This window comes from Terrapene carolina, unplaced genomic scaffold (assembly GCF_002925995.2).
Source record: "Terrapene carolina triunguis isolate 2854851 unplaced genomic scaffold, T_m_triunguis-2.0 Scaffold96, whole genome shotgun sequence".
In the NCBI taxonomy this organism is placed as follows: domain Eukaryota; kingdom Metazoa; phylum Chordata; order Testudines; family Emydidae; genus Terrapene; species Terrapene triunguis.
In genome coordinates this window covers 40,755,708-40,781,124 of record NW_020664447.1, presented here as the reverse complement: position 1 = coordinate 40,781,124, position 25,417 = coordinate 40,755,708, and the positions used below count along the sequence as shown (strand labels likewise).

Genomic DNA, 25,417 nt, shown 5'->3' with positions numbered 1-25,417 from the left:
AGTGGTATTAATAAACTAAACTTCAAAACTCCCTTTAGAGGTTGGTAAAAGTATTGCACCCATTTTGCAGATAGTAAAGTGAGACAAGGCCATGTAGAACTTAAGTTACTTTGTCCTGGATCACACAGGTGCCCCTACTTATTTAATATCCTTGTGATTCAGACATTCTGTTTGGCTGAACCTTTCCCACCAGCCCCCGCTCCCCACATCAGCCCTGCGTCTCTTACAGCCTTGATGCTGTCTATGCGATTTCTGTTGGCCATGATCTCTGCGTGGAAAGTCTGGTGTTTCTGCAGCTTGGTCTTCAGGTTGCTCGGGTCCTTCCAGCTCTCATCCAAAGCAATACTGTTCTTCTCATTTATCCAGGCTGCGACCTTGGGGTGGGGGGTGGAGGGAGGACACAGAAGATGACAAGAATTTCAGAAGCTACTCAGATCTCATTTTCTAGGATTCCCTCTTATACTTCTAATACAGTGGGGCTAATTAATGGAGAGAAGCAAAAATGGCTGAATTCTCCTTTCTATGCCTCCGCAATCTCCTCCTGTCTTTCAAGAGGAGGAGGTCATCTCTATATCTCCAGCCACTACCATTCCGTCTACCTCACATGACACTAAACACAATGGCATTATCCCCTTTTCCCACCCTGTGTGCATGTGTGTGGGGGAAGGGGCTGTTTCCATAGTTCTAACCACAAGTCCACTGTGTCTCACAAGGAAAGGATTGTTCAGCCCCTTTCCACTACCTCTCAAATGTGGAATGCACCCCCTTTAACGTCTACTTTTCCTTCTGTACCACAGTGTCCAAAAGATATCTCAGGCTATATCTACACTGAGCCGCAGTGTGGACTAAGGGGGCATGAACTGCAGAGTGCACCAAAGTGTTGCATGCTAACTGCCCTGTGTGGATGCTGTTGGCATGAACTAAAAGGTACCTAATTTGCATCAACACAGCTTTGTCTGAAAGAGGACTATGTTAATGCAAACTAGGTATCTATTAGTCCATGCCAGCAGTGTTCACATGGGGCAGTTAGTGCGCAACACTCTGATGTACTCTGCAGTTCACACTTCCATTGCACACACTGTGGTGCAGTGTAGACAAGCCTTCAGAAGTGGACGGAATTTTAGGTGGGGAGGCAGGTGTGGCTTGAGGGTTGAAGAAGGTGCCTTCTTTCTTTACGCCTATATCTTCCCGTCTCATCTGATGTCATCCCAGCCTCAGTTCCTTGGTTCTTTCCTAGTAAAAAAACTTCAGGGATTCATGCCCAAGCAGCACCACTGAGTTGTCAAATGTTTTAAGAAATCACAACAACGTGAGGAAGATATAACTGTACCTCAAAGGAATTCCGCAGAAACCTCTGCAATAGCCTGGATTCCTCCAGCACATGCCTGCGAGCCAGGGCGTTCTCCAGCAGTTTATCTTTCCTGGGATTAAAAAGAGACACATGAGAACAAAGCTACAGCAGAAGAGACTAGTTGGCATAAGTGGGTAGCATTTTAGCCTTTCACCTCTAAAACTCAGGTTTGCAATGTGACCTTATGTTCTAGTGGATACCTATCCATATAACCCAACTATCATATAATTCAGCATGGCAGAGTTGATGCCCAGGACTGGAATATCAGGGGTTCTGTAGTTAACCACCATTAACTACATGATCAGCACAGGCACACACTATATCTGTCACCAGCTAACACTACCAATGCCTTCGGCGGATGGCTGTACAGGCTGCCACATGATCAGCAAGCTAATCTTGACATTGTGCCTATATGCACATCACCTACAACGTCTCTTGTTCCTGAAATACGGTTCAGCCGTGGAAGTTTATCATATTAAAGCTACACCATTCTGAAATGCAGCCTCTCCCATTATTACAAAATACAGAGGAAACAGTATGAAGTGTGACAAGTAATCGAGGCCCTGAGTACTGTATTCAAGTAAATTCATACATGAGATAACATGGTCACTATAATATATTTATATGTCCCATTTCATCCCAAAGGATCTCAAAGTACTTTACAAACTATACACAGATCATTTCAGTCACGCCTAGTGTGAACAGCTGTTTAACAGTGCACTAAAACAACATGCAACGTTTTAGGACAAGCTGTGAAGAACACCTTATGCAACTAAAATTAAAGGGTGAAATTTAGACAGAACACAAATACCCCCATTGGGAATTTGGTCAGGACATTGGGTCAACCCCTTTACAGTTGTGAAAAATGCATCCCTAATACCAGGCAGGGACACTGATTCAGTACAGACACAGAGAGATGTGTCTCTTTCTGAATCACCAACACCTCTTCCTGCAGCACCGAGGTGTTCCTTGAAAGTCCCCCATGGAAATACTGACCTGCCTCAAGCTTCCTTTGCTTGCAAAATGTGGCAGGGCCTCAGCACAAAGTGCGGTGTGGACTAAGTACAGACCAATGTCTTATGGTTCCTCTAAAATATCTAGACAAAAAGCAGTAGAGCAGGAAGGGTCTCATTTGGACAAGGCTGGGTAACAGTGACAGGGAAAGGGGTCGGCTTTACCTCCTTAGAATAGCCTGACACTTGTTCGTGATGTTCTCCAAGTCGTAATGCTTGCTCTGCCTCAGTTGCTGTGCAAAGGAGGCCATTACATTAATCTTCTCCATCTGGGCTTCCAGAGCCTTTTCAAACTGCATGTGTTTCCGCTGCAGGCTCTCCACACTGGACACAGAATCCTGGATGGGATTCAGTGATAATATCCATCGTTAGAAGGGAGTCATACCATTCACCACATTCAGGACTCAGGAATTAAACCGTCATTACTCTTCCCTCACAAATCGTCCTGGAAATGTATTGGCCTTTGAATTTGAGACCACAGTCCCCTGGCCTTCAAGGATTTTCTACCCACCATGTGCGGGCAGCAGTTCAGGATCTGTCTGCTTCAGTGCTAAGCAATCTGCTGGAAGCTTAGCTCCATATGCTGGAGTGTAAGGACAGAGCACTCAACATTGATCGATATAGAGAGCTGACTGAGGTTTGGAGATACTGAGCCTTCTCCTACCCTCGTAGGAAGCCACAGGACAGAAGACTAACATTTTAGTGGATTTGAGCCACATTTAGTCATAATCTAATCTTGCAAGAAATATCTGCTGGAAGCACATAAATATGGGATGACAAGCTGGGATCAGGGTTAATGAACAAATATGTCAGAGAGAGAGAGAGAGAGAGAGAGTTAAACCAAAGCACCAGATCCAACCCATGAACTTTGAGAATGCTCAGATCCAGATTTAAACTGGATAACTCAAGTCCAGTTTTGTCAGAAGCATGCACACTGAAGTCCCCTGAATTTTGTGATCTAAACTTCATGACTCAGATCTCACTCTCTCTCTCTCTTTTGCATTTCTCTGGACTTCCTATCCAGAATCAGAGGTGTCAAAATACTATAACTACTCAGGCATGTTTCTCCCATTACTTCCATCCTGGATGACACTAGAAAGCATTGGAAATCTCTTGAGGAAAGTTATCTTCATGAAAATTCTAGCCCTGTTTTCAAATCACAATGCACCAGAGAAGTATCCAAATATCCAGACATTTATATGAATCTTTGGAGGCGTGGCCATCATCAGTAAATACAGCAACATAACTGAAAGGCAGATGGGACTCAATAGGATATTTTCTGTGCATTCATGAGCTGAAGATGAATGGGAAATATAGCAGGGATTCATAGGAAGCCATATATTTCAATAGATGGTACTGTACATGTGTACATCCACTCCTGGAGAGACAGACACCAGGCACCAACACCAGACATATTCCATGTTATTAACACTGATGGATATGTTTTCCTGGGCCATATGTGACAGGTCACAGATGTAATTCCAGCTTCCACCTCTAACAGGGGTGGATAGAATATTTCACTATATCTGATGTTGAAAGCCTGAGCCTTCTGGGTACAAAACAAAAAAAAGAAACAGGATTCTGCATAAACAGCAAGATGCAGTGCGGATCTCCTCATGTGGAAGCGCTACGTGGGGATTTCAAAAAGGCTCACAGGATGTCAGAGTATTTCACACCTTCCCCATCTTCTCACTGATGTCTCCCTGCTCCAATGGAAATGTTGTCATTATCCAGCTCACCTACCCCTAGATCCTCATTGGCCAAGAAGGCCTCTTTGCTGCTGAGCCAGCTCTCGTTCTGCTCCACATAGCCAAAGAATTTCTGTTTAAGGGAGAAAAAGTAACCGTGAGTTCAGTCTCTAGCCTGTAAAACAGGGATAATGCTCAGCGGTAAAAATGGGGCTGGTAAATACTTACCTGCTTTATAGGACTATCGTGAGGATTAATTAGCTAAAATAGACCAAGCACTTTGAACATGAAAAGTGTACGTAAACAGTGTAAGTAAGTATACCGTGTAAGTATTTAGCTATTATTAACAGAACTCTCTTGCTGGTATATACAACTACTCAGACTCAGGATACTGGATTTTCTCATATGCAACAAAAATATTTGTGGCATATGTGCTAATGCTGCAGATCAGAATCTAATACCTTTATTCACAATGAATAGTACCGTACTCTATGAGCCGTCCCAGTGGAGTAAGGTATTACTCAGTTTGAGAAAAGAAATTAGAATCTGGTCCTAAGTAAGTAGAACAAATTCTATTCTCATGAGCTTCAGAGTACAGAACACTCTTTGGGATCCTGTAATCCAGCATTTGCTTGACATGTCCAAGCCACCTAAGTCTTTTCTTACTAATCAACATTCCCACGAATGACCAGCACGATTTAACACTTCCACATTTGTCTCCCTGTCTTGCCCTATTATTTGAAGAATTTTATGCAAGCATCTGATATGAAAGCTGTTTATTCTTTTGGTATGTTTGACATAAGTCGTCCATGTTTCTGAGCCATATAGAAGAGTGGAAGCACTCGGACAGTATACTGATGAGCACCATAGAAAATCCCATGAGGAAATTAATCATTCTCTCTTCAGAGCAGGGTTTGAATGGTGTGCAGTAAATAAGGCCTAGAGCCACATATTGAACAATGAGGAGAAAGCTAAATATTGAATAGCTGCTCATTCTTTGAGCACCAGCCATTCTGTGCACTGTGGAGAAAAAGGTATCAAGTAATTAAACACTGTATCATAATGCATATGGATCACTTGATGATTACCTGTTCTGTTCATTCCCTCTGAAGCACCTGGCATTGGCCACTGATGGAAGACAGGATACTGGGCTAGATGGACCTTTGGGCTGACCCAACCTGGCCATTCTTATATGCACAAGGGGATCAAATTAAGATTGTACAGGCAACCTTAATTCTGGCATTCCTAACTTTCGAGTGCTTGACTTTGCAACCTCAATAACGTTCTTATATTTTTGTGTGTATAATATATAAATGACACGTTATTAGAGGAGTCTGAGCACATATGTCCTCACCACCTGTGGCTAACTCCAAACGAAGTCTGCCCATTCTTTTCGAAATCCCTCTATGCACTGAGGAAGGTTCATTGATGCTGCATTTTTCTGTTGATCACTTACCTGTAAGTCCTGGGCCTGAAACAGTTTTACATATTGCTCCTGCCATGCCTGGATCAGTTCAGACAAGGCTTGCTGCAATCTGGAGAGAGATTGGTGGATCTCAGGGGTTGCATAATGACCAGAGTTGGCAAGTTTCTGACCAAAGCTGCCAAGTGAGTGGAATCTTTCCATTCGGGCTTCAATCTCCGCCTAAAGTTCATTAGAAAGATTGATGTCAAAGGTTTATGGAAAGTCAGCTATTCAGGATATAGGTCTTTAAGGGAAGGAAATGGACTGTATTTTAACCTTCCAATACTAATATTTGTATGGAAAATCATTCATCTTTGTGCTATGTCACTGAAACAGCAAAGGAAAGTCTAAGCACATAAATATGGAAAACAAATGCCCTTATTTCTCCAAGAGACATTGGTCCCCTGCAAGTCAAGATTGTGATTCGTTTGGGAACAGAATGGGAAATGTTTAGAATTAAATGGACGTGGATTTTTAATTTGCATAATGTCATCCTTTTCTCTCACAAAGGGTGGCCCCTAGATGGCAAACTGTACTTGGAATTTCTCTTCTCCTGTCTCCTGCCAAATAAATTGGCAGCAGATTATTGCATTACAGACACAGTTTAACCTTCTTTCTTCGTGTTAAAGTGAAACATGTTTAAACTTCTCTTCTAAAGTGAGAAAAAGGTAGCAATGTGTCTGTATAATGAATCCTTAAGGTGAAAATGTAATTTATTATGAGACGTATACATTTAATGTGGAAGTTACAATATAAACTATTTGAAAATAAAAGAATTGTTCAGAAAAATACCATTGTGCACTCACTTTTTAGTAAGATGGACATGTAAAACATCACAGACAGCTGATGGAATATTAATCACCTGAAATTAACACTGCTGATTCTTAGATCCAACGTTTCCTTCACTATTAGGCCTTGAGGGCACAGCTTTTAACTTTGTGTAAATTAATAATTACAGTGCATTTTATGGCTGGAAATTTGGAATGTACAATCAATCTGTTTTGGGTGAGGCCTCTCTTTACTGCATTGTAAAATTATTAACATTGTTGGATAGTTTCTGACATGAGAGAAAACTGGCAGCACATAAAACTTGTGTCAGAAGAAGGGAGAATATCTGGAGTTTGTTATTAAATCCTGATCTGGAAGATTAATTAGGATTGTATTTTCTTAGTGCTGGGACCCACAGAGTGTGTGGACTTTTATTCATAACTTTCGTTAATGATTCTGGGAATATGCCTGTTCATAAAGGTAACAAAACTGCAAAGGAAATCTGACAAGGTAGGGGGAATAGCATGATAAACAGTGATGGAACAGCTGGGATGGGGAAGAGGTAGTAACTGTATGATATTTATAGATCATTGTTTTGCAAAGTTAATTAGCGATTCCACTCCTAGTAGGAAATCTGCAAAAAAGTTAAGTAAGCAGAAGGGGGAGTAGGAATTTACAAGGAATTTACACTGGGATAAGGAGTATTTCATCTTGCCATCACTGGGTAACAAAATGGGCTAGCAGCGACTCTAAATTATCACCTGCTGGCCATTCGGTGTCCTCTGTGAAATAAGCTGGTGATCTCAGTCCACTTCCCAGTGGACATCTGTCTACATCACAGAACATAACGTATAAAAAATTGGCGCTGACACCCTTGTTTAGGGTGATCATATGTCCCAATTTTATAGGGACAGTCCAGATATTTGGGGCTTTTTCTTACAGAGGTGCCTATTAATTCCCCCCCCCCATTCTGATTTTTCACACTTGCTGTCTGTCACCCTACCCTTGTTTAGCAGTCTCAGCAGAGTGGTCAAGGACTGAATGGGCCTGCAGACTGAAGCACCTTTTTATATCTAGAGGTGGACTCTCCAGTGGAGGGTTAATGCACACCAATGGGATTGTTTAGAGAAACACGAATGGGCATACAGCCCCATGCAGTATCTGTTCAGGGGATACAGAGATGCCTTCAGTCTCCAAAGATGATATTTTGGCATCTTTTAGTTGTTTATTTTAAGAGAAAGGATGATCTGATACAGGGAACACGTTCCCTAGGGATGTCCTGCAGTGAGTAATTCCAATCACAGTACCCTGGAAAGGTTCTCCAGGGGATACAATTATAAGCCATGATCATTACTTGCCTTTCTCTCATGATGCTCCTCAATCATGCTGTCTGCCTCAGCTGGGCTTTTGGGAAGACCCCCTGCCTCCATTAAGCCTCTGATTTTTTGAATCCAATCTAGCAGCTCCTTTAGCTCCAAGTTAAACTTCTGCAACTGGTAAGAAGCTGCCAACTTTTCCCTCCTGCCACATGATGGACAATTATGCATTAGCCAATACACGGTCAGTCTACTTCCTTTCCCTGCACAGCCCCTGCTCCTGCACCATTCTCTACAACAGCAGCTCTCAACCTTTCCAGACTGCTGTACCCCTTTCAGGAGTCTGATTTATCTTGTGTACTCCCAAGTTTCACCTCATTTAAAAACTACTTGTTTACAAAATCAGACATAAAAATACGAAAGTGTCACAATGCACTATGACTGAAAAATTGCTTACTTTCTCATTTTTAACCATATAATTTTAAAATAAATCAATTGGAATATAAATATTGTACTGACATTTCACTGTATAGTATATAGAGCAGATAAACAAGTCATTGACTGTATGACATTTTAGTTTGTACTGACTTCGCTAGTGGTTTTTATGTAGCCTGTTGTAAAATCAGGCAAATATCTTTATGAGTTGATGTACCCCCTGGAAGACCTCTGTGTACCCCCAGGGGTACGTGTACCCCTGGTTGAGATCCACTACTCTACAAAGCTCCTGCTGGGAGAAGCTGAGGCTGGGGTAATTTGTAAGCTTCAAGTCATCCAGCGTTCCCATACGACTCCTTACATTACAGTGTTGCTGTTAAGCTGAGCTCACAGTAGCTGCAAACTGCATTGGAATCACCATGATGACATTATTTCTTCAGTAATTCCTCTTGAGAGGCCAGAACTGGAGCAACTATCAAATCCTTCACAGCCACTACCTTAAGTGATGATTCCTGCTCAGAGCCAGCCTTTGCATTTTTGGATGGGCCTGAGAAACAATCTTTCGTCCCCACCCAGACATAACTGCTGCACACAGTGATCTCACCAGGGCTGGTCGGAGGATTTGGGGGAATTTAGAGAGATTATTTTTGGGATAAACCACAGTCTTACTGGACTCATTTTACATAAAAAATATGTATGTGGAACTTAAATTCCATTAAACTAACCAAACTGCTGCAGAAGTAAAGCCCAGCTGTCTGCACCGGATATTGTATGAAGTCCCCAGAGAACATTGGTGGCCCATGGCAATTGCTTTCAGGGCCCCAAGGAGCAGCTCTGTTTCTGCTGACAGAGATTCAGATAGTAGCCTGGTAGAAGGCTTTACCTTTGTTTGGCCTGCCCCTGGAGTCGTAGCCAGCTGTCTTTCATCTCTCTTTGCTTTGTACTCAGTTTGTCATTTATGGATGGATTCATCTTGCAAAGGCGGAAAGATTTCACTTCCAATGTCTGAGGAGAGATTTATAATGGACTACATTTACTCAGATTAATTATTGTATTGGTTCCTATGAGCTAGCCTTTCCACTCAATTGCTTGAAGGAAAGGGATGCGGCTTATTTTAAGGGCCCAGTTTTCAAACATGGGTGCCAAAATTGTGGCAACAAATTATACACAGGCAGTAGTTGCGTGCAGACGCCACATTTGTGTTTGCAAATAATCATCCAAATGCACAAACCAAGTAACTATATGCTATTTTTCACACACACATCAATTGACACTTACAAATGCTGTTTATCTGTGTGTGTGAGAACATTTATTGGCACCACTTAGGCACTGATGTTTGAACGTTTCACCCTTAAGTAACAAGAATGCTTTTTTCTCTATATGCAGTGTTGTTGTTGCTGTATCGGTCCCAAGATATTAGAGAGACGAGATGGGTGAGGTAATATCTTTTATTGGACCAGCTTCTGTTGGTGAGAGAGACAAGCTTCTCTGGTTTATTGGGATGTACACCATTGGCATGAGAGGTGGCTAAAACAGGAGTTCTTCTTGTCGGTTCATACTGATGACTTGAATGAGAAGTGACAGCAGCTACAAGTGAGGCAAAGGAACCTCACAGTGTAGGGGCATCAAGCCAATAAAAACAAACGTTGTTAGATAATTGGCTGTAGATTACAGGTTTTAATGTATATTCCAAAAACAAAACAAAACCTACAGAAGAACCTCTAATTCTCCCTAATGACTCATGGTGCACTACTGAATTTTGCAGTTCAGTGAGCATGTGAAAAAACAAACCACCAGGATACTGCCTTAAACAACTGTACAGCAGAACATCACTAATCTGCACAAATGGGACCAGGCCCATTGTGGATGGATGCGGTTTGAGGCCTAGACTGTGCTATGAATGAGGTGCACCAGCAGCTAATTCCTAGCTCTGTTTCAGGGCATCAGTGAGTGCCAGGAAGTAACGTGATGCACTCCCACTGGCCTGACGGGAACATGATGTTACTGACACTGGCTTGACCTTCAGCACAGGATCAGAAGCTCATTTGTCTCTGCTTCAGTAAACTGCAGTCCCAAAACATCATTTTCAATGTGGGTTTGTGGTTTACTGAAGTGCTATTTAGTGAGGTTCTACTGCCATTATTTAACACAGCCTGGCCAAATTGCCCAGGATTCTCATCTGGATCCCCCACCCTCCACCATGAAGATGAAATGAAAAATATATATTTATAAATAGTGAAAAATCTAGAAGGAAGAATGTTACTTGCCCATCAAGAAAACATATTTTATCTCCGGTGATATGCAAGGGGGGGTGGAATAATCAAAAAAGATACTAATTTCACATTACATTTACTGCAGGACATGACTAATAGTATATATAGGACAATAAATATATAGGATTGTCACTGATAATCAGCTTTTTCATATTATGAAAATTAACCAGTGGGGTATTATTTTATGAATTTATCACACATTCTCTACCTTTGCATATTTTTTTTCAAAGAAAGCTGAGAGAAATTTGTGGCTTCCAAACGTGCATTCAAAATAAGTAATTATCCTTAAATCTCTAGTTGGTAATTAAATTGGGAACACTAGCTCATGTGACCTGCGTGACTATCTGGGAATCTCTCTACAATTTATGAATTTATCTTTACCAGGCTGCAAACCCCATTTTGAATGTGCAGCCTTTTGCCTTCTCTGTTGTCTATTTGCCTCCATGTTGGGTTGGAATTCCAAAGACTGGTAGCAAAAGAATAGCAAGAGAGAGACGTTGAAGTTAAGTGCTCTTCCGTTGAAGGGGAACTGCTCTAAACCACAGGATGGCTCCCAATGAAGCTTAGCAGGGGAGAAGTTGCCTTGGCAACGAAGTCACCTGGCAGAGATCTCTGGTCACCTGGGGAAGCTGGCAATAATGTTGCCTGACAAAAGGGGCTAAGTGCAGGGCCAGATTTACAACTTACGTGTCCCTAGGCACAGCATCTTCAGCACCCTCCCCTCCCCCCCCCCCCCCCCCCCCCCCCACCCCTGTGTTGCACATAGTTTTAGAGAGGTACGGTGCCCCTAGAACGCTGGTGCCCTTAGGCATGTGCTTACTGTGCCTAATTGGAAATCCGGCCCTAGCTAGGAGTTATAAATTGGGAGTAGCTGATTTATTTGGGTCTTTGGCCATTTTGTATCCAGCTAGAGAGGAAAGAAAAGCAACCCAGCATATAGGGACCTGCATGAAGGAGGGGGCCCTGCTTGATTTCCTGAACCCAGATGGTTCCCCAAGGACTCCCCAGGGAAGGGTGAGGTAGGGAGGGACATTGCAGTTAGGATGTTTGTCATGTTCTATAAATGATGTATACACTCCTGTGCTTTACATGATTAAGTGAAAGAGCAATTGAGTTAGACTCTGGGCAAAGCATCTCTCTGTATCAAATGCATTTCAACAACTTACTAGCTTCCAGAGAGACTCAAATGGTAAACCAGAAGGCTCACACCTTTTGGTGGGGTTCTGGGAGAGGGTGTGTAAATATATGGGAATCTGAAGGGTTGCCCTGTGACCAAAGAGGCTAAGCAGCTGGACAGCTGTTTCCTGCTCTCAGAAAGGGGTGGCAGATAGGTCTGTGCCTCAAGAGCGTAGATAGGGACCCTAACATTGGGCCAGTGTCTTGACCCCGTTTAGGCCCTAGAAACTTAAAGCATTCAGGGATTCAAGAACCCAGAGCCTTGAATTCCTCTTACAGCTGCCTTGTGGGTGGCCACCAGGGGGTACAGACTGGATCTGTGACAACCTGTGCTACTGCCTCTGAAGTTGGAACAGGACCCAGATACCTCATTTGGATGCTCATATTAGCCCTTAGTCATGTAAAGGTCAATTTTACATGCATACGAGCTGCTTAGAGCATTAAAATGTGACATTTGGACATTCTGTTTAGGGGACTACACTTGGAAATTGTGCCCATTGTGTTTTTCCACTTTTTAGAACAGAAATGGATACAAGCTTTTGGTTTAGTCCATTGCTGATATAGGAGCCAAGTTGCAAAGATGCAATAGGGATCTGGAGCCATACTTTCCATAAGTTCAGGGAAGGTCCAATCCAGCACTGAGATGTGGAGCCATCTCCAAACAAGAGAAACATAATATGCTAAAAACATATGTTCCCTTCCTTCTCAGCTTTAGTACTTCAGAAGGGTGGGCATTTCATATGACAAACTGTGATTGAGGGGAATACAAAGGAACTAGAATAGTTCATTATAAAGAAGTCTGGTCTGAGGACCTCTGAGTTTTCTATCTGCTATGTTCCCATCCCAGTTCATCTTGTACTAAGCCTCTCTGAAGGAGCTCATCAAGGATTTTAGCACAGGCAAAGAAACAAAAACAGAGCATTGTTTTAGCAGCCCCAATCTGTACCCGCTATCCCCCAGCCTCTGACCTCCATTTTGGACTTGATGACACTGATTTCCCTCTCCATTTCCTCATGTCGTCGCACCAGGTTTGCCACACTCTCCACGTCTTTCCCGTAATCCAATGCTTGTATCAGTGCACTCTTGGGGGGTAGGGCAGAAGCAGGAGAAAAATGACAGGATCATCTCAGTTCCTTCAAATGTTTCCTCTCTCCTTCTCTCTTAAAACCTTCCTTTTATCCCTGTCCTAAATTTCAACAATGCAATGATAAGTGGCACAGAGAGTTGTCACTAAAGAGGTAGAACAAGAGTTCAGAACTCCTTGACCACTTCCAACCCTGCTTGACTTGGTGTGTATCTGCATGCGTGTGTATTTAACATAAGCACGAGAGAGACTTTCTATTTTCCTTCATCCCTCCCTGTCTATTTTTCCATAAACCATAATGCTAATAGCCAAAGACAACTATGGGTGGGACTTTCATGGGAAATTTATCATTCATAAAATTGCAATGTAAGTGCATTTTGTGAAAATTTGAGGGGAATTTTTGAGTCCTCAAAATTTTGCCGGAAGTGAAATTTTGGAGACTCAAGAAGAACATGGAACCAATTGGCAAAAATTGTTATGGAAAATTTTACAACAAATTGTTTACCAAGTTTAACAAGTGCTACTGTATATGTGTTTGCTGATATATAAAGTCATATATGAATTATATATAATCATACATGTGAAATAATAATACTTAGTCCTTATATAGCATTTTTCTTTCATAGATCTCAAAGCAAAAAGCAATGATGGGTATTATTATTCTCAGTTTACAAATGGGGAAACTGAGGCAAAGAGCGAGATTAAGTGACTTGCCCAAGGTCACACATTGAGTCAATGGTACAGCAAGGAATAGAACCCTGAATCTCTTGACTTAGTCTAGTATCTTATCCACTGCACCTTGCTATGTCCCTTTTAAAGTATCTAACCACCTCCTGAATGTCTAGGCATCGAGCTAAAAAGTCCCAGTCAATCTATATTTCAGTATCAACTGAAAACATTTATTTCTGACCCTAATCTGGAATTTTTGACAATTACTATCAATACCTTCAAACTAGAAGTCTTCATTATATTTGACTGCATTTCAGTCTTTCTACAGACTCTGATTCATAGGAAACCCCAGGGATAGCGAAGCAGTATATTACTCTAGCTGAGCTTGCTCCATGATTTACAGGTTGGTTAAAGAGGTTTTGCCGTTCCTATTTTGCACAGAGGCTATTATAATAGGTCACCTCCGAATGCTCATTCTCTCTATAATAATTGGACGGATGGGAGTTTATCCACTTTTACAGGGTGCCCACTTATCTTCAAGATGAAGTGATTTCTCTCAGTGGATGAAGCCCCTCCAATTAACACAATCATGAACAGCTCACCTTCTCACTAATTCTCTCCGTGATGTCATCAATTTCTCTGATTAAGGCATGGATCTCCAGGGCTCCCTCCAGCTTCCTCCTGTAGGTATTCAGGTTACCATGGAAACTGGTCCACCTTTTATTGAAAGACAGGTTTAGGGGAGAGCATGAATATCAGAACTTCCACAGCTGCAGCTAGATCACATTCAAACATGCAATTTCTGAGCTTCCTCACCCATGGACTCCCTCTTCCCACGGCAGCCCAGATACATCTCGTAGGTAAAGATTTAATGTGTCGGAAAGTGACTGTTATAGGAGTTTTTAGAGTCTAGGTAAGGGGATCTCAGATGAGGATAAAAGGGGGTTCCCAGCAGTGGGGAAGGACTCTTGCATGGAACAAGTCCTGACCCAACTGTCAGAAATCCTCAATGAACCCATACACCCCGTCTTCATGCTGCTCATTTTCAATTTGGCCACTGGGCTGTGAACCAGCAGAAGTGGGACAAGTTGGCCAGGAATACAGGTTTTCAGGGGGTTGGGATGGAACTAGTATGGAGCCAGACATGGTCAGACTGGGGACAGGAGATGGCAGCCACAGGCAGAAAGCAAGGAGAAAGTGAGACTCTATTGTGAGGAGACAGAGTCTGCTGTGGGGTCAGCAGCTTGGAGAAGAGCTAGAAAACCTGCTGTAGGGCAGATATTAAACAAAGACAATTTGACAAGATGGTAGTGGGAATGAGGTATGGAGTTGTTCTGTTAAATATAGAGGTCAGGCTGGGTATCCAAGGCTGGCTCCACCACCTGTATCTCCAGGATTCTATTACCCTGATAATCCAAGCTATGCTCATCCCAGCCACGAGATTCCACCATAGCAGGAAGGGAGCAAGACATCCTTTTAAAACTTCACCTGGGCAACCCAATGACCAATTAGAAGTACTCTAAGCTACCATGCACAGGAGCAGGGTTTCATTGTGGGGAAAGCATGTTCATCTCTAAGGTTGGAAAGATGAATTTTGCATTGCTGAACGGGAAAGCCTTCTGGCCAATTGAAGTGCTGCATTGACAGTCACTAAAGAAGCTTTATTGGCTAGAGGTGGAAGCTAGCATTTTGTACGTCATGCTTGTGGAAGAGGGTGCTTAAAAGGAGAAAAATTGCGTATGTATCCCCAGCTTTTGTACAGCTCAGCCCAGCCTAGCAGAAGCCTACCCTTCCCTTCCTGCCATGAAACCATTAGAACAGCTTTGACTGAACTTTCCCTCATCCACAACCTGGAATGTATACTCACTTCTCATTGAGCTGCTTCCGGCGCTGATATATTGTCTTCACCTCTTCCTTGTTCTGTCTCTCCAGTTTCATGGCCAGGACATTGATGGTTTTGATGTGCGCATCATCCACTGTCGTCTCCTATAAGGCCAGAACAAGAAAATATCAGTTGTGTGCCCCAAATGCCCATCATTGTGCCAGCTGCACAGAAGATCTCAAATCCAAACACTCTTCCCTGATACGGCACTCTTGTATCAGTCTCAGATAAAGATGGAGTGGGGACAAGGAGAGACATCACTATGAAACCAATAATGGTCAAAGTTCTATACAAGGACCTTAAGGGCTTCTTATCTAATCAGAGTGGAGACACCTGTCAAACAAATCACCACATTCTCTTTTAAAAACACAATTCTACCTTAAATTGTATAACTCTTTTATTCTGCTTGCTTCCCACATAATATACTATGGAAAGGATAAGTATCAGAGGGGTAGCCGTGTTAGTCTGAATCTGTAAAAAGCAACAGAGGGTCCTGTGGCACCTTTAAGACTAACAGAAGTATTGGGAGCATAAGCTTTCATGGGTAAGAACCTCACTTCTTCAGATGCAAGTGAAGAAGTGAGGTTCTTACCCACGAAAGCTTATGCTCCCAATACTTCTGTTAGTCTTAAAGGTGCCACAGGACCCTCTGTTGCTTTTTATGGAAAGGATAATATTTGCACATAACTCATTATCTGAGCTATGCCACGTTAAGGATGTTCTTCTGAAGCATGACCTGCAGCCGGTTCTGAACAGTACATGGCACTGAATGCAAAATAGAGGCATTCCAACACTCAAAAATATTGAATGTTGCAGTAAGTCCAGTAAATCACATACTCAGCAGGGAGACATTAATCATGGGTCTAGCAGAGGCACAGTGGCAGGATGCCAGCACTCGGATAATAGAAGTATTGATTCCATCTGCATTTTATATATGCTACGTACATACCACTGTGCATATTTCTAAGTGTACTCTGCTATGATACACAGCTGGAAAGTGAACACACTGAAAGCATTCTATATTGAATATAATCCATCTGATCCAGCAGAAACTATTCTAATGAATCAGAACCCCACAGTCTCCTGGAGGTTGGGAACTGACCCGACTGCCAGAAACCCAAAATAAACATATACACCCCGTCTCCATGCTGCTAGTTCTCAATCCAGCCACTGGGCTGTGAACCAGCAGGAGTAGGAGGTGTATAGGCAGCCCAGGCTGGGGATCATTGCTCCTTGGATGGTTACTCACCACCCTAATCCCAGGTTTGCCTGGCAGGTAACCCTGTGATACTGGTGAAGAATCACTGGCTGGAAGGGTGTAAGCAGTTACCCCAGGAGTAGCCTCTCTCTGCTTGTGCCACTGTGTTAGTGTTATGACTGAGCACTGGTTCCGAGGGTGATCATCACAGCATCTACAATGCCAGCCTCTTGGAGATGTCTATGGAGCAGCGCAGGAGAACTGCTTATGATGGGAATTCTCTGCTACCTAACACAGAAACTAGGCACATGACCCACTTAAGATCTATCTCATTTATAGATCGATAAGGTGAGATTTTCCCTATCCGGACTCCCAGAGTGACTTGAGGATTATATCGTTCCTCCCTTCTCACCTCCACCACTCCTAACTCTTCTTCTTATTGGCTGCCTCTACCTGTATCCACCTCTTTGTACTGTCTCTTAGCCACTAGCTCTGCAGGTGAGGGCTGAAGGGCCAGTGAAGGTTTCTTTTGAACTCTTCTGGCCTCACTTCATTGATATCTGAAGTGTGACAGTTTTGGCTCTCTGCCTAGATGCAACATTACTGCATTCTCATAGGGACTCTAGAAGTGAGAGGCACTGGAAAGGAAAGCCCATATTCTCTCCAAGCCCCAGGCATATCCAGAATTTCTCTCCAGGCCCCAGGCATCTCAGGGCTCTCATTCTATGCATAGTATGAGCTTCTCCTTCTGCCATTTGGGGGCAGAAAGGGAAGATATGAGATGCTCTGACAGAGCTTGGCAGCAATATGGGGAAGGACATAGGGACTGTGGGCAGAAAATGCTAAAGGAAACTCCCACAGACAGACCTAATATTTCCCCCTCCAGATCTTAATTAGGTTTCCCAGGCTAGTACGTCAGCAATGCAATGCAGGTATTCTTTCTTGAATGTACACCGAGACCTATTTGCCTGTGCCCAAATTAGCACACCAATTAGGGTGTGAGAAAGCCGGCTGCAGTTTCTCACCATGGACGATAGTTCAGAGATCTCAGCAAAGAAAGCTGAACCAGGCAGCTAGTGCACTGTTGCTCCACAGCAGAACCTCTCTTTGGAGGTTCAGTTCATGAAGGTCTGGAATGTGTTACAGGTTCCAAACCAACCCAAGTTGAACCTCACCTGAAACCACCAAGTTTGCCTGATCTGAGGTGGAACACACAGAGTTTTGCATAGTTTCTATCCAAAAGTGTAACCCATTTGAAGCTCACTCTAAATCTAGCCCAGGATCACTCAAAAGAGTTTCAGGTTTGCAATGCAATCCAAAGTTTTAGATTTCACTGTGATCATTTGTACACCTCTGTTCAGTTGTCATCAGGCATTTGATGTAGTGATGCAAGGATAGAGGATAATAGCTATTCTAACAGCTTTTGAACTGGCAAAGCCCTCTACACTTCTTTCTGCTCTTCCTTCCCCTAAGGAAAATGAAATAGCTTCAGTGGCTGTGATGAGCTTCTGTGCTGGAAAGCTGGCTTTTGGTTTAAGCCAAACCAGGCATAGGGGACTAGGCATGGAAATTTCTCTTACCCCTGCTGATCCTCGGAATTCATTCAGCTTTTTCATGAGCTGCAGGCAGTGTTCGTAGTCATTCCCCACATCACCAATATTAATCATCACTTCCTGGGGAAAGGAAAAACAGTTAGGTGGATATTCAACTAACCATGGGACTTGCTTCAAGCCCGGAATGCAAGCAGCCAGCATTTCCTATGGGTTATCCTTTTCTTGATAAACCAAAAATGATTTCACTCATCCCACAACCATACACTCCAGGAACACAATATCCTTTGTGATGGAGATTTTGTACATTAGGGCCCAATAATGTTTTAAGTGGAAGTTTTCTGTGTCCCTGAATATCATATCCTACTTTTTGCTGCTCGCCCATGCGCCTTGATTACTGAATGTCCTGGCACAATGCACAATATGCCGTTACTTGCAGAAACTGATACAAGGAATAGAGATTGGATTCCCCAGATCTAAAGGATGTGTTTTGTTACTGAGATCAAGTAGTGGAGCCCTCACTTTGAAACCCGAATACAATTCTCAATTTATTTTTTCTCCCCCTAAAGTGGATTTTAGGGTTCATAAAAGTGAAGTACTTCTATAAGTAAGGAAGGGCTAGAGCATGGTGCAGCGGGGGATGGTGTTTTGCAAGTTTCTCTCATACCATTCTCTAAGTGCATTTTAAATCATGACCTGCAAACCCTTGGACCTTTCCGGTAGTCCTGGCCCCCAGCTCTGAAAATGCATTTCATTCCATTTCTAGAAACCCCCTTTCTATTGGCCCTAGGGGTTTCTACTGAGCAGAGACTGACCATTATAAATTTTGTATAGTTTTGTGATGTAGACAGATGTTTAGAGAATATGGTGAGGTCACCCCCTAACTCATTTACATTTATCACATACTTGTGCGTTAATCCATTGCACCACTTAGTACGAACTCCCCATCCTTAACAGCATGTGCCCTATTAGTGAAATATGACTACTGACCTCCGAATCAAGGCCCTACATATGTCTCATTGGACAAGGTGACTGTTTTTTCATTCTTATAAGAAAAATGTCTCAGATTTAATACACAATTTAGTTAATCTGAATCTAGGATTTCAGGTGCTTAGGGTAGGCTCAATTCTTTTTTCACATCTCTGTTTCAGAGGAGATGTAAAAGCAGAGCCCCGAACCCTTTGGTCACTATAGACCCCATGGCACTTTTTGAATGAATAGGGATGTTAATGCTGGTGTCCTAGCCAAATTCCAACTCTGGCATGGAAACATATCAGAATGTTTTAACAGTTGCTGTAATATTCCCTATATACAATCTGTAAAGCACTTTAAGATCCCCTATGACAAAAGACACAATGTAAATGTCCTGAAAGGTGATATCATCATCAAATGTTCATTACTAAAAAGCACTTCCCTATATAGCACCATGGGCTTGCTTTCCCCAGTTAAAGAATAGAGTCCATGTACCTTCTCCCTAATCCAGGCCTCCACTTGGTCCACTTTCTGCAGAAACTCCAGGAAGTCCCGAATGTCCTCCAGCATCTTTCCATGAGCAGCAACAGCCCACTTCAGCTTCTCCCAGTGCTCCTGGAGCATACGGCTCCTACGACAGATCTCCCCTGATTTTGGGTGGCTCTGTGACACCAGGGCTTCCCCTTTCTTCGTGTTAGAAAGAGGGAATTAGAAAGGAAGTTTACCACTAACAAAAGGGTTACATGGTCTTTCTAGGAGGATCTCCTTCTCCCCACCCACCACAAAACTCCACTACAAGAGCCCTCAAACTGTGAATACTCAGCCATTATTTTCAATAACTGGTGGGAAAGTCGGCATTATTCTGATGCAGTCAAGAACATTAGGCTTGAACATTCCATGGGCAAGGTGAAATTCAGAGGTTGGGAGCACAAGGGAGGGTATTTCAGACAAACATCTTCCAGATGATGATTCACTCATTCTCAGGAAGATGATTCAGACATGGTATGACATCTTCTTTCCTAGATCAGGAAGATTCAGTACTAGCAGGGGAAGTCAGTGGCTCCTTCTCATATAAGGAATACGGAAACAGAGAAGTCCCCTGGAAACCATACATGGACAATTAATGGGACTCCCCCACCTTGAATTAATGACATTCCAGTCACCCCTATGAAATACCACCAGGATTCTTGTCACACAGAAAGGGATGGTCACTAGTTCAGATGGAAGAAGATAGAGAACTGACACAATGCTGGGGAATGCTTAATACTCACTTTGAGCTCCTTCCCCCCTCTCCTCTTCAGAATGAACCTGCAATAATCTTAGGATAGAGTGTGGGAGTTACCTTGTTAACAGCTGTGATGATCTCCTCATTAGCCAGAATCTCAGCCTCAAAGACCTGATGTTTCTGCAGCAGCTTCATTTTGTCCTGCAGATTGCTGTGGTCTCGGATGGAAGGGTCCTCCAGCTTTTGCATGCGCTCATTGATCCAATCCTCTGCCTGCAACCAAGGGGACCAGCAGAATCAACATGACACCCAGAAGCCGTCTCTCCTCTCCCAATCTCAGAGTCTCCTCCCAAGGCACAATGTTGTCCTGTGAAATGGCATGTGCCTGGAGTAGGTAGATTTCCAATAACTGGTAATAACAAAAGTTACTTTCTGATTTCTGAACTGTCCAGCTGAAAGGGAGTGAAAATAATTCTATCAAATGATAAGAGGAAAATATGGACAATTGCTTGGATACTATTGTTATTGTATCTCAGGTTATAAATGAGATTAGATGCAAATCTATGGTGACTCTTGCTCATTCACACAGACCTAACATGTTGGTCATGTTTGGGGCCAGAGAGGAATTTTATCCCAAGATTACTGCCAAGGATTTTTTTCCCCTCTCCTGGATCACTGGGCAATGATCTTTCAACAAAATTGAGAGAGCATGCCACACAGAACCTATTTCCTGGTATTGTGGGGTGTGCACTTGTCTATTGTGGGGTGTGCACTTGTTCTTTTCCATTTGCTCCTCTCCCTCCATCAAAGAGCTGATCTCCTAGAAATCCTTGCTTCCCTTTATGAGCCTCTGAATTAATTCATTTTAGTTGTATACGGTGGGGTACATTTTCAGCATGGTAAATGGAGATTTAGCTTGATTACTTCATGTAACACAATGGCAGGATTCTCCATTTGTCCATTCTGTTAGCTGGTTTTGGAACATGTGGGAACCTGCAGGATAATTACTGTTAGCTCATGGGAGTCCACCCTGAATATAAGGGAGGTAGGAAGAGCGCTCTGGAAAAGGGAGCTAGGTGTGGGATGGGTAGTCCCTCAAGGAAGTAAAATCAGGAGCAGATAGCTCTAGGAAGAAGGCAACCTGGGAGTTGATAAACCATCTGCTCAGGCTAAGGCTGGGGGTTCATGTAGTATTATTTTGGAATAATCTTTATTGTCAATACTCCAGATGGGAGGAGGATGGTCACATACTTCGGTTCATCCTTTGTTTGGAGCTGGATGGGGACTCCGCTAGCTTCCATCACATTAATGACAGCTAGCTGTTCTGGTGATTAGAGCACGGGGCTGAGAGTTAGGAATAGAACCCAGGAGTCCTCCTATCTCTGCCACTGACCTGTTTTGTTACCTTGGTGCAGTCACTTAACAGCTCTGTGCCTCAGTTTCCTCCTCTGTAAATGGGGATATTTACCTATTCCAAACAGGTGTTATGAGGCTTAATGAATTAATACGAAGCAGTTAGAAATCTTCAAGTCAAAGGCACTATAGAAGTGCCAAGTATTATTAATATTAATGGCACCTGTGCTACTAGGTCCTTTAACAGTACTTAAGAGTGTTACCTCAGCATGTTTTAAACACACAAAAGAGGATTTTTTCCAGTTCTACCAGTTAAGTGTGAAAGATATCCTATGTTCTCCAACATGCAGGCATGGTGGGGCACAGCCCTAGATATTTTCTGAGCCCCCTCTTTATTTTGGACAGGTGTTGAGAGCCTGTTCATCAGGATACAATTCACATTTAACTGTGAATCTCTTCACAGTCACTGTTTTCTGTTACAATTGGATGTAAGCGTCACCAAATGAGTAACTGTGCCAGTTTATTTCTGTAACCTGGGTCCTTCACGTCTCATCCCCCTTGTGTGTGTGACATCCTCAACTGTTGGTCAAGTCTGTCTTCTAGACTGTAAGGGGAAGGTCCTGTTTTCTATGAAGTGCTTGCTGCACACTTGTGGCTGCTAGAAATTAAACAAGTAATAAACAACATAAGAACATAAGAATGACCATACTGGGTCTGACCAAAGGTCCATCCAGCCCAGTATCCCGTCTACCGACAGTGACCAATGCCAGGTATTCCAGAAGGAGTGAACCTAACAGGTAATGATCAAGTGATCTCTCTCCTGCCATCTATCTCCACCCTCTGACAAACAGAGGCTAGAGACACCATTCCTTATCCATCCTGGCTAATAGCCATTAATGGACTTAACCTCCATGAATTTATCTAGCTTTCTTTTAAACCCTGTTATAGTCCTACCCTTCACAACCTCCTCAGGCAAGGAGTTCCACAGGTTGACTGTGTGCTGGGTGAAGAAAAACTTCCTTTTATTTGTTTTAAATCTACTGCCCATTAATTTCATTTGGTGGCCCCTAGTTCTTATATTATGGGAACAAGTAAATATCTTTTCCTTATTCACTTTCTCCACACTACTCATTATTTTATATACCTCTATCATGTCCCCCTTAGTCTCCTCTTTTCCAAGCTGAAGAGTCCTAGCCTCTTTAATCTCTCCTCATATGGGACCCGTTTCAAACCCCTAATCATTTTAGTTGCCCTTCTCTGAACCTTTTCTAATGCCAGTATATCTTTTTTGAGATGAGGAGACCACATCTGTACGCAGTATTCAAGATGTGAGCGTACCATGGATTTATATAAGGGCAATAAGATATTCTCTGTCTTATTCTCTATCCCTTTTTGAATGATTCCTAACATCCTGTTTGCTTTTCTAACTGCCGCTGCACACTGCGTGGACGTCTTCAGAGAACTATCCATGATGACTCCAAGGTCTCTTTCCTGACTATTTGTAGCTAAATTAGCCCCCATCATATTGTATGTATAGTTGGGGTTATTTTTTCCAATGGTGCATTACTTTACATTTATCCACATTAAATTTCATTTGCCGTTTTGTTGCCCAATCACTTAGTTTTGCGAGATCTTTTTGAAGTTCTTCACAGTCTGCTTTGGTCTTAACTAGCTTGAGCAGTTTAGTATCATCTGCAAACTTTGCCACCTCACTGTTTTCCCCTTTTCCAGATCATTTATGAATAAGTTGAATAGGACTGACCCTTGGGGAATACTACTAGTTACCCCTCTCCATTCTGAAAATTTACCATTTATTCCTACCCTTTGTTCCCTGTCTTTTAACCAGTTCTCAATCCATGAAAGGATCTTCTCTCTTATCCCATGACAACTTAATTTACATAAGAGCCTTTGGTGAGGGACCTTGTCAAAGGCTTTCTGGAAATCTAAGTACACTATGTCCACTGGATCCCCCTTGTCCACATGTTTGTTGATCCCTTCAAAGAAATCTAATAGATTAGTAAGACATGATTTCCCTTTACAGAAACCATGTTGACTTTTGCCCAACAATTTATGTTCTTCTATGTATCTGACAATTTTATTCTTTACTATTGTTTCAACTAATTTGTCGGGTACTGACGTTAGACTTACCAGTCTGTAACTGCCAGGATCACCTCTAGAGCCCTTTTAAAATATTGGTGTTACATTAGCTATCTTCCGGTCACTGGGTACAGAAGCTGATTTAAAGGACCGGTTACAAACTATAGTTAATAGTTCTGCAATTTCACATTTGAGTTCTTTCAGAACTCTTGGGTGAATGCCATCTGGTCCCGGTGACTTGTTACTGTTGAGTTTATCAATTAATTCCAAAACCTCCTTTAGTGACACTTCAATCTGTGACAATTCCTCATATTTGTCACCTACAAAGGACGGCTGAGATTTGGGAATCTCCCTAACATCCTCAGCCGTGAAGACTGAAGCAAAGAATTCATTTAGTTTCTCTGCAATGACTTTATCGTCTTTAAGTGCTCCTTTTGTATCTCGATCGTCCAGGGGCCCCACTGGTTGTTTAGCAGGCTTCCTGCATCTGATGTACTTAAAAAACATTTTGTTATTACCCTTTGAGTTTTTGGCCAGCTGTTCTTCAAACTCCTTTTTGGCTTTTCTTATTACATTTTTACACTTAATTTGGCAGTGTTTATGCTCCTTTCTATTTACCTCACTAGGATTTAACTTCCACTTTTTAAAAGATGCCTTTTTATCTCTCACTGCTTCTTTTAGATGGTTGTTAAGCCATAATGGCTCTTTTTTAGTTCTTTTACTGTATTTTTTAATTTGGGGGTATACATTTAAGTTGGGCCTCTATTATGGTGTCTTTGAAAAGTGTCCAGGCATCTTCCTACTGTATTTTCCACTGCATGCATCCGATGAAGTGGGTTTTAGCCCACGAAAGCTTATGCCCAAATAAATCTGTTAGTCTCTAAGGGCTGGTCTACACCCAGCCGCTAGTTCGGCGGCTGGGGATCGAAGTTCTGGGTTCGACTTATCGCGTCTGGTCTGGACGCGATAAGTCGAACAAGGAAGTGCTCGCCGTCAACTGCGGTACTCCAGCTCGGCGAGAGGATGGACCGCGTCTGAACCGCGGTAAGTTCGAACTAAGGTATGTCGACTTCAGCTACGTTATTCACGTAGCTGAAGTTGCGTACCTTAGTTCGACTTGGGGGGTTAGTGTAGACCAGGCCTAAGGTGCCACAAGTACGCCTGTTCTTTTTGCTGATATAGACTAACATGGCTACCACTCTCAAAATCTAGTCACTGTACCTTTTAATTTCTGTTTAACTAACCTCCTCATTTTTGCATAGTTCCCCTTTCTGAAATTAAATGCCACAGTGTTGGGCTGTTGAGGTGTTCTTCCCACCACAGGAATGTTAAATGTTATTATATTATGGTCACTCTTTCCAAGCGGTCCTGTTAAAGTTACCTCTTGGACCAGATCCTGCGCTCCACTCAGGGCTACATCGAGAATTGCCTCTCCCCTTGTGGGTTCCTGTACCAGCTGCTCCAAGAAGCAGTCATTTAAAGTATCGAGAAATTTTGTCTTTGCATTTTGTCCTGAGGTGATATGTACCCAGTCAATATGGGGATAATTGAAATCCCCCACTATTATTGAGTTCTTTATTTTGATAGCCTCTCTAATCTCCCTTAGCATTTCATCATTACTATCACTGTCCTGGTCAGGTGGTCGATAATAGATCCCTACTGTTATATTCTTATTAGAGTATGGAATTACTATCCATTGAGATTCTATGGAATATGTGGATTCATTTAAGATTTTTACTTCATTTGATTCTACATTTTCTTTCACATATAGCGCCACTGCCCCCCACCCCCCGCATGACCTGTTCTGTCCTTCCGATATATTGTGTATCTCGGAATGATTGTGTCCCATTGATTGTCCCCACTCCACCAGGTTTCTGTGATGCCTATTATATCAATATCTTC

At 42.6% G+C, this 25,417-nt stretch overlaps 1 protein-coding gene across 1 annotated transcript in view; it reads right to left on the bottom strand.

The window, feature by feature from the left end:
• The window catches only part of SPTBN5 (spectrin beta, non-erythrocytic 5), a 132,000-nt gene that overhangs the window by 32,780 nt on the left and 73,803 nt on the right, over positions 1–25,417 (bottom strand). The window contains exons 32-44 of the mRNA XM_026651316.2: positions 20,183–20,338; positions 19,336–19,527; positions 17,899–17,991; positions 15,106–15,224; positions 13,841–13,955; positions 12,454–12,567; positions 8,920–9,041; positions 7,644–7,806; positions 5,509–5,697; positions 4,108–4,185; positions 2,530–2,702; positions 1,331–1,421; positions 228–374 (exon numbers count right to left, since the gene is read on the bottom strand). Of these exons, the coding sequence (XP_026507101.1) occupies positions 228–374; positions 1,331–1,421; positions 2,530–2,702; positions 4,108–4,185; positions 5,509–5,697; positions 7,644–7,806; positions 8,920–9,041; positions 12,454–12,567; positions 13,841–13,955; positions 15,106–15,224; positions 17,899–17,991; positions 19,336–19,527; positions 20,183–20,338 (1,752 nt within the window). The remainder of the gene's footprint in view (positions 1–227; positions 375–1,330; positions 1,422–2,529; positions 2,703–4,107; positions 4,186–5,508; positions 5,698–7,643; positions 7,807–8,919; positions 9,042–12,453; positions 12,568–13,840; positions 13,956–15,105; positions 15,225–17,898; positions 17,992–19,335; positions 19,528–20,182; positions 20,339–25,417) is intronic.